We start from the raw sequence: 9,524 nt of genomic DNA, 5'->3' as shown, positions 1-9,524 counted from the left end.
TTTTTTTTCCCAAATCGAGCCCATTTTGCCCCAAAACCTCTTTGAACCCACTTTGACACCTTCCTTCCAAAATACCACTGTGGCTTTGACGGAATTGAGCCGTTTTGCCCTCAAAACAACTTCAAAGCCCCACACCCATTCTTCTGCCTCCCGACCCCAAAAACCTTCAATTTTTTTCCCCGAATCGCCCCGTTTCCCCCCCAAAACCTCTTTGAACCCACTTTGACACCTTCCTTCCAAAATGACGCTGTAGCTTTGACAGAATCGAGCAGTTTTGTCCTCAAAACACCTTTGAAGCCCTACCCCCATTCTTCTGCCTCCTGACTCAAAAACCTTCAATTTTTTTTTTCCTAAATCGAGCCCATTTTCCCCCAAAAACCTCTTTGAACCCACTTTGACACTTTCCTTCCAGTATGACACTTTGGCTTTGACAGAATCGAGCCGTTTTCCCCTCAAAACAACTTCGAAGCCTTGCAGCCCCCTCGCTGCCTCCTGACCCCCAAAACCTTCAATTTTTTTCCCCGAATCGCCCCGTTTCCCCCCCAAAACCTCTTTGAACCCACTTTGGCACCTTCCTCACAAAATGACACTTTGGCTTTGACAGAATCGAGCCGTTTTCCCCTCAAAACACCTTTGAAGCCCTACACCCATTCTTCTGCCTCCTGACTCAAAAACCTTCCATTTTTTTTTTCCTAAATCGAGCCCATTTTCCCCCAAAACCTCTTTGAACCCACTTTGACACCTTCCTTCCAGTATGACACTTTGGCTTTGACAGAATCGAGCCGTTTTCCCCTCAAAACAACTTTGAAGCCTTGCGGCCCCCTCGCTGCCTCCTGACCCCCAAAACCTTCAATTTTTTTCCCCAAATCACCCCGTTTTCCCCCCAAAACCTCTTTGAACCCACTTTGTCACCTTCCTCCCAAAATGACACTGTAGCTTTGACGGAATCCACCCATTTTCCCCTCAAAACAACTTCGAAGCCTTGTGGCCCCCTCACTGCCTCCCGACCCCAAAACCTTCCGTGTTTTTTTTCCTAAATCAAGCCTCTTTTCCCCAAAAACCTCTTTTAATCCACAGTGGCACCTTCCTTCCAGTATGACACTTTGGCTTTGACGGAATCGAGCCGTTTTCCCCTCAAAACACGTTTGAAGCCCTACACCCATTCTTCTGCCTCCTGACCCCAAACCCTTCTGTGTTTTTTTTCCCAAATCAAGCCTCTTTTCCCCAAAAACCTCTTTTAATCCACAGTGGCACCTTCCTTCCAAAATAACACTGTGGCTTTGACGGAATCCACCCATTTTCCCCTCAAAACAACTTCGAAGCCTTGCGGCCCCCTCGCTGCCTCCCAACCCCCAAAACCTTCAATTTTTTCCCCCGAACCGCCCCGTTTCCCCCCCAAAACCCCTTCGCCATGGCTTCCGCCGACCCTTTGGAGACCCTGCGGGTGGAGGCCAGCTGCTCAGTCTGCCTGGGCTACCTGCGGGACCCCGTCCTGCTGGAGTGCGGCCACAACTTCTGCCGCTCCTGCATCACCCGCTGGTGGGCCGAGCTCTCCCGGGATTTCCCCTGCCCCGTTTGCCGAAAAACCTCGCGCCGCCGGGCCCTGCGCCCCAACCGCCAGCTGGCCAACATGGTGGAGGCCGCCCGCCAGCTCCGCGGCCCCAAACGCAAAGCCGAAAACGACCCCGAAAGCGACCCCGAAAGCTGCTGCCCGCTCCACGGCCGGGCCTTGGTTCGGTTTTGTCGCGAGGACCAGGCCCCCGCCTGCCTGGCGTGCGGCATTTCCAGCGCCCATCGCGCCCACCGCCTGGTGCCCCTGGAGGAGGCGGCCCTGGAGTATAAGGTCGGGGGGGTTTTGGGGTTGGTGGAGGGGGTTTTGGGTTGTTGGAGGGGGTTTGGGGTGGGTACGAGGGGGTTTGGGGTTGTTAGAGGGGGTTTGGGGTGGGTAGGAGGGGGTTTGGGGTTGGTTCAAGGGGTTTTGGGGTGGGTACGAGGGGTTTTGGGGTGGGTATGAGGGGTTTTGGGGTTGCTGGAGGGGGTTTGGGGTGGGTACGAGGGGGTTTGGGGTGGGTAGGAGGGGTTTTGGGGTTGTTAGAGGGGTTTTGGGGTGGGTATGAGGGGGTTTGGGGTGGGTACGAGGGGTTTTGGGGTGAGTATGAGGGGTTTTGGGGTGGGTATGAGGGTTTGGGGTGGGTACAAGGGGTTTTGGGGTGGGTACGAGGGGGTTTGGGGTGGGTACCAGGGGTTTTGGGGTTTGGTAGAGGGGGTTTGGGGTTGCTAGAGGGGGTTTGGGGTGGGTATGAGGGGTTTTGGGGTGAGTATGAGGGGATTTGGGGTTGCTAGAGGGGGTTTGGGGTGGGTAGGAGGGGGTTTGGGGTTAGTTCGGAGGGTTTTGGGGTTGTTAGAGGGGGTTTGGGATGGGTATGAGGGGGTTTGGGGTTCCTAGAGGGGTTTTGGAGTGGGTACAAGGGGTTTTGGGGTGGGTACGAGGGGTTTTGGGGTTGCTAGAGGGGGTTTGGGGTGGGTAGGAGGGGGTTTGGGGTTGCTAGAGGGGGTTTGGGGTGGGTAGGAGGGGGTTTGGGGTTGTTAGAGGGGGTTTGGGGTGGGTAGGAGGGGGTTTGGGGTGGGTAGGAGGGGGTTTGGGGTTAATTCAAGGGGTTTTGGGGTTGGTAGAGGGGTTTTGGGGTGGGTATGAGGGGGTTTGGGGTTGGTTCAAGGGGTTTTGGGGTTGCTAGAGGGGGTTTGGGGTTAGTTCAAGGGGTTTTGGAGTGGGTACAAGGGGTATTGGGGTGGGTATGAGGGGGTTTGGGGTGGGTACGAGGGGTATTGGGGTGGGTACGAGGGGTTTTGGGGTTGTTAGAGGGGGTTTGGGGTGAGTATGAGGGGTTTTGGGGTGGGTATGAGGGGGTTTGGGGTTGCTAGAGGGGGTTTTGGGTTAGTTCAAGGGGTTTTGGGGTGGGTAGGAGGGGTTTTGGGGTGGGTAGGAGGGGGTTTGGGGTGGGTACGAGGGGGTTTGGGGTTGCTAGAGGGGGTTTGGGGTGGGTAGGAGGGGGTTTGGGGTGGGTACGAGGGGTTTTGGGGTTGCTAGAGGGGTTTTGGGGTTGCTAGAGGGGGTTTTGGGTTAGTTCAAGGGGTTTTGGGGTGGGTACAAGGGGTATTGGGGTGGGTACGAGGGGTTTTGGGGTGGGTATGAGGGGGTTTGGGGTCGTTAGAGAGGGTTTGGGGTTAGTTCAAGGGGTTTTGGGGTGGGTACAAGGGGTATTGGGGTGGGTATGAGGGGGTTTGGGGTGGGTACGAGGGGGTTTGGGGTGGGTACCAGGGTTTTGGGGTTTGGTAGAGGGGGTTTGGGGTTGCTAGAGGGGGTTTGGGGTGGGTATGAGGGGTTTTGGGGTGAGTATGAGGGGATTTGGGGTTGCTAGAGGGGTTTGGGGTGGGTAGGAGGGGGTTTGGGGTTAGTTCGGAGGGTTTGGGGTTGTTAGAGGGGGTTTGGGATGGGTATGAGGGGGTTTGGGGTTCCTAGAGGGGTTTTGGAGTGGGTACGAGGGGTTTTGGGGTGGGTATGAGGGGTTTTGGGGTTGCTGGAGGGGGTTTGGGGTGGGTACGAGGGGTTTTGGGGTTGCTAGAGGGGGTTTGGGGTGGGTAGGAGGGGGTTTGGGTGGGTATGAGGGGTTTTGGGGTTGCTAGAGGGGGTTTGGGGTGGGTATGAGGGGTTTTGGGGTGAGTATGAGGGGATTTGGGGTTGCTAGAGGGGGTTTGGGGTGGGTAGGAGGGGTTGGGGTAGTTCGGAGGGTTTTGGGGTTGTTAGAGGGGGTTTGGGGTTGTTAGAGAGGGTTTGGGGTTAGTTCGAGGGGGTTTGGGGTGGGTAGGAGGGGTTTTGGGGTTGTTAGAGGGGGGGTTTGGGGTGGGTACGAGGGGGTTTGGGGTGGGTATGAGGGGGTTTGGGGTTGCTAGAGGGGTTTGGGGTTGCTAGAGGGGGTTTGGGGTGGGTAGGAGGTGGGTTTGGGGTGGGTAGGAGGGGGTTTGGGGTTGCTCCTTCACCCCCTCCTCTTTTTTTTCCTTTTTTTTTTTGTTTTTTCTTCTTTTTTTTTTTTTTTTTTAAATCTTTTTTTATATTTATTTCTTTCTCTTTTTCTTTTTTATTTTTTTCTCTTTTTTCTTTTTTTTCCTTTTTTTCCTTTTTCTTTTTTTTCTCTTTTTCTTTTTCTTTTTCTTTTTTTTTCTTTTCCTTTTCCTTTTCCTTTTTCTTTTTTTCTTCTTTTCCTTTTTTCCTTTTTCCTTTTTTTCCTTTTTCTTTTCTTTTTCTTTCCTTTTTCTTTTTTTTTTCCTTTTTCTTTTTATTCTTTTTTCTTATTTTCTTTTTTTTTTCATTTCCTTTTTTTCCTTTTCTTTTTTTCTTTTATTTCTTTCTTTACCTTTCTCTTTTTCTCTTTCTTTTTTCTTTTTTTTTTCCTTTTTCTCTTTCTCTTTTTCTTTTTACCTTTTTTCTTCTTTCTTTTTTTCTTTTTTTTTCTTTTATTTCTTTTTTATTTCTTTTTTCTGTTTCTCTTTTTTCTTTTTTCCTTTTTCTCTTTTCCTTTTTTCCTTTTTTCCTTTTCTCTTTTTTCTTTTCTTTTCCTTTTTTTTCCTTTTTTTTCCTTTTTTTTCCCTTTTCCTTTTTTTCCCTTTCCTTTCCTTTTTTAACATTTTCTCCTTTTTTCTTCCCCCCCATTTTCAGGAAAAGCTCCAACACTTCCTCGAATCCCTGGAGCGCCGCCTCCAAGCCGTCACCAGCTGCCGGGCGCGGGAGGAGAAGAAACCCAGCGAGCTCAAGGCAGGTGCGGGGTTTTCCCTTTAGGGTCGGGGTGGGGGACGCGACACCGGGACCACCTTTTTAGGGTTTTGAGGCTCTCTCACAAACCCCGTCCCCGCCAGAGGAAGGTGGCTTTGAGGCGGGAGAGAGGATCGCCCGCGAGTTCCAGGAGCTTCATCAGCTGCTGGAGGAAGAGGAGCGGCTGCTTTTGGGGCGGCTGGAGGAGGAAGAGCGCGAAATCCTACAACGGCTCCAGGCCAACCTGGCGCTCCTGGGGGAGCAGCGGCGGGCGCTGGGGGCCCTGGTGGCCGAGCTGGAGGAGAAATGTTTGCAGCCGGGGGCTGAGATGCTCAAGGTGGGAACCCCAAAAGGGTTTTGGGGTCGGGGGAGGGGGAATTGGGGGGATTGGGGTGGGAGCAGCGGGGATGGGATCATTAGGAATGGGATCATTGAGTGGGAATGGGATCAGCAGGAATAGGATTCTTTTTTGGGGAGGGGATCATGGGGGATGGGGTCGTTTTTTGGGATGGGATCATCAGGAATGGGGGTCGTTGTTTGGGGTTGGGGTCATCAAGAATGGGATCACTGATTGGGAATGGGATCGTCAGGAATGGGATCGTTGAGTGGGAATGGGATCGCCAGGAATGGGGTTGTTTGGGGATGGGATCGTTGGGAATGGGGTCTTTGGGGATGGGATCATCAGAAATGGGATCATTGATTGGGAATGGGATTGTCGGGAATGGGGTTGTTATTTGGGGATGGGATCAGCAGGAATGGGGTCGTTGTTTGGGGTTGGGGTCATCAAGAATGGGATCATTGAGTGGGAATAGGATCAGCAGGAATGGGGTCGTAGCTCAGGGATGGGATCATCAGGAATGGGATTCTTGTTTGGGAATGGGATCATCGGGAATGGGATTGTTGATTGGGATTGGGATCATCAGGAATGGGGTTGTTGTTTGGGGATGGGGTCATCAGGAATGGGGTCGTTGTTTGGGGATGGGGTCATCAGGAATGGGATCATTGATTGGGAATGGGAATTGTTGGGAATGGGGTCGTTGATTGGGGATGGGATCGTCAGGAATGGGGTCGTTGTTTGGGGATGGGATCGTCAGGAATGGGGTCGTTGTTTGGGGTTGGGGTCATCAAGAATGGGATCATTGATTGGGAATAGGATCAGCAGGAATGGGGTTGTTTGGGGATGGGATCATTGGGAATGGGGTCATTGATTGGGGATGGGATCGTCAGGAATGGGGTCGTTTTTTGGGGATGGGATCACCAGGAATGGGGTCGTTGTTTGGGGTTAGGGTCATCAGGAATGGGGTCGTTGATTGGAAATGGGATTGTCAGGAATGGGGTTGTTATTTGGGGATGGGGTCATCAGGAATGGGATTCTGGTTTGGGGATGGGATCATCGGGAATGGGATCGTTGATTGGGATTGGGATCATCAGGAATGGGGTTGTTTTTTGGGGTTGGGATCATCGGGAATGGGACCCCCAGGAACGGGATCCTTGTTTGGGGACAGGACCCCCAGGAACGGGGTCGTTGTTTGGGGCTGGGATCCCAGGAGTGGGATAAAGGGCACGGGATGACCCTGGGTATGGGGTCGGACCTGGGATCCCCCCCCCAACACCCCTTATTTTAGGGGATCTCCCCCCTTAAACCCCCTTTTTCCCCCCCCTTCCCCCTTCAGGACATCAAGGACACCCTGGCCAGGTAAGCGCCGCGCCGGCTTCTCCCCCGAGCTCCGTTTTGGGGTCAAAAAAGGGTTTTTTTAGGGCTTTCTTTTGAGCTTTGAGCCCCCCCAGGTGCGAGGCGGCGGCGGCGGGGGGCTGAGCCGACCTCGGTGCCCAGCGAGCTGGAGAAAAATTTCGGCAGCTTCCCCCGGCAGTACTTCGCCCTGCGCAAGATCACCCGGCGCCTCCTCGGTGAGACCCCCCCCAAAAAAACCCCTCTCCCACCCCACAAACCCCCTCCCGACCCCACAAACCCTTTCCCGGCCCCACAAACCCCTTCCTGACCCCAAAACCCCCCTCCCATCCCCTTTAAACCCCTCTTCCCACCCCCAAACCCCCTCCCATCCCCTTTGACCCCCTCCCCACACCCCAAACCCCTTTTCCCCCCCAAACCCCCTTTTTTCCCCCAAAACCCCCCTTTTTTCCCCCAAACCCCCTTTTTCCCCCAAAACCCCTTTTTCCCCCCCAAAACCCCTTTTCTCACCCCAAACCCCCCTGTTTTCCCCCCAAACCCCTTTTTTCCCCCCAAACCCCCTTTTCCCCCCCCCAAACCCCCTTTTCTCACCCCATAACCCCCTCCTTTCCCCCCAAACCCCCTTTTTTCCCCCCAAACCCCCTTTTTCCCCCCCCAAACCCCCTTTTCTCACCCCCATAACCCCCTCCTTTCCCCCCCAAAACCCCTTTTTTCCCAAAAAAAAACCTCTTTTCTCCCCCATAACCCCTTTTCACCCCCATAACCCCCTTTCCCCCCAAAACCCCCTTTTCTCACCCCATTACCCCCCTTTTTCCCCCATAACCCCCTTTTTGCCCCCCAAACCCCCTCCTTTCCCCCCCAAACCCCCTTTTTTCCCCCCATAACCCCCCTTTTTCCCCCCCAAATCCCCTTTTCTCCCCCCATAACCCCCTTTTCTCCCCCCCAAACCCCACAGGCGACATCACCCTGGACCCCTCCACCGCCCACCCCAACCTCCTCCTCACCCCCCAAACCCCCTATCCCACCCCCAAACCCCCCTCCTTTCCCCCCAAAACCCCTTCTTCCCCCAAAAGCCCCTTTTCCCCCCCCCAAAACCCCCCCTTCCCATCCCCAACCCCTTTTCCCCCCAAAAAAACCCTTTTCTCACCCCATAACCCCCTTTTTTCCCCCAAACCCCCTTTTTCCCCCCCAACCCCCTTTCCCCCCCCAAAACCCCCCCTTCCCAACCCCCAAACCCCTTTTTCCCCCCAAAAAAACCCTTTTCTCACCCCATAACCCCCTTTTTTCCCCCCAAACCCCCTTTTTCCCCCCAATCCCCTGTTCTCCCCCATAACCCCTTTTCTCCCCCCCAAACCCCACAGGCGACATCACCCTGGACCCCTCCACCGCCCACCCCAACCTCCTCCTCACCCCCCAAACCCCCTCTCCCATCCCCAAACCCCCTCCTTTCCCCCCAAAACCCCTTTTTCCTCCCAAAAGCCCCCTTTTCCCCCCCCAAACCCCCTTTTTTCCCCAAAAACCCCCCTTTTTTCCCCCAAACCCCCTTTTTCCCCAAACCCCTTTTCCCCCCAAAACCCCTTTTCTCACCCCAAACCCCCTGTTTTCCCCCCAAACCCCCTTTTTTCCCCCCAAACCCCTTTCCCCCCCCCCAAACCCCCTTTTCTCACCCCATAACCCCCTCCTTTCCCCCAAACCCCCTTTTCCCCCCAAACCCCCTTTTTCCCCCCCAAACCCCCTTTTCTCACCCCATAACCCCCTCCTTTCCCCCCCAAAACCCCTTTTTTCCAAAAAAACCTCTTTTCTCCCCCCAAAACCCCCTTTTCTCCCCCATAACCCCCTTTTCCCCCCCAAAACCCCCTTTTCTCACCCATTACCCCCCTTTTTCCCCCCATAACCCCCTTTTTCCCCCCCCAACCCCCCTTCTTCCCCCCCAAACCCCCTTTTTCCCCCCCAAACCCCCTTTTCTCCCCCCATAACCCCCTTTTCTCCCCCCAAACCCCACAGGCGACATCACCCTGGACCCCTCCACCGCCCACCCCAACCTCCTCCTCACCCCCCAAACCCCCTTTTTTCCCCCAAACCCCTTTTATTCCCCCCCAAACCCCCTTTTCCCCCCCAAACCCCCTCCTTTCCCCCCAAATCCCCCTCCCATCCCCTTTGACCCCCTCTCCCACCCCCAAAAGCCCCCTTTTTTCCCCAAACCCCCTTTTCTCCCCCCATAACCCCCTTTTCCCCCCAAAACCCCCCTTTTCTCACCCCATTAGCCCCCTTTTTTCCCCCAAACCCCCTTTTTCCCCCCCAAACCCCCTTTTTTCCCCCAAAAACCCCTTTTCTCCCCCAAACCCCCCTCTTCCCCCAAACCCCCTTTTTCCCCCCATAACCCCTTTTCCCCAAAAAAACCCCTTTTCTCCCCCATAACCCCCTTTTTCCCCCCAAACCCCCTTTTATTCCCCCCCCAAACCCCCTTTCCCCCCCCAACCCCCTTTTTCCCCCCAAACCCCCTTTTCTCACCCATAGCCCCCCTTTTTCCCCCCAAACCCCCTTTTCTCACCCCATAACCCCCCTTTTTCCCCCCCAAACCCCCTCCTTTCCCCCCCCAAACCCCTTTCTCCCCCCATAACCCCTTTTCTCCCCCCAAACCCCACAGGCGACATCACCCTGACCCCTCCACCGCCCACCCCAACCTCCTCCTCGGCCCCCCAAACCCCCTTTTTTCCCCCCAAGCCCCCTCCTATCCCCAAACCCCCCTTCCCACACCCCCAAACCCCTCTCCATCCCTTTTGACCCCCTTCCCACCCCCCAACCCCTCTCCCATCCCCAAAACCCCTTCCACTCCCCTTCCACTCCCCAAACCCCCTTCTTTTCCCCAAACCCCCCTCCCCACCCCCAAAAACCCTTCTCCCATCCCTTTGACCCCCCTCACCGCCCCCAAACCCCTTCTTTCCCCCATAACCCCCTTCTTCCCCCCAAAAAACCCTTTTCTCACCCTATAACCCCCCTTTTCCCCCCCAAACCCCCCTCTTCACC

General features: G+C 54.9%; 1 protein-coding gene across 1 annotated transcript in view; it reads left to right on the top strand.

Moving 5' to 3' along the window:
- Positions 1–1,362: 1,362 nt before the first annotated feature.
- Positions 1,363–9,524, top strand: part of LOC309889273 (E3 ubiquitin-protein ligase TRIM39-like) — a gene marked incomplete at its 3' end in the record, with an annotated part of 8,826 nt that continues 664 nt past the window's right edge. Inside the window, exons 1-5 of the mRNA XM_082782038.1 lie at positions 1,363–1,843; positions 4,715–4,810; positions 4,912–5,144; positions 6,481–6,503; positions 6,596–6,715. Of these exons, the coding sequence (XP_082638164.1) occupies positions 1,412–1,843; positions 4,715–4,810; positions 4,912–5,144; positions 6,481–6,503; positions 6,596–6,715 (904 nt within the window). The 5' untranslated portion in view covers positions 1,363–1,411. The remainder of the gene's footprint in view (positions 1,844–4,714; positions 4,811–4,911; positions 5,145–6,480; positions 6,504–6,595; positions 6,716–9,524) is intronic.

Source organism: Aythya marila (assembly GCF_965140915.1).
Source record: "Aythya marila genome assembly, chromosome: 33".
Taxonomy (NCBI): domain Eukaryota; kingdom Metazoa; phylum Chordata; class Aves; order Anseriformes; family Anatidae; genus Aythya; species Aythya marila.
Note: the sequence above shows the minus strand (reverse complement) of the source record. Positions and strands in the feature narration are given on the sequence as shown.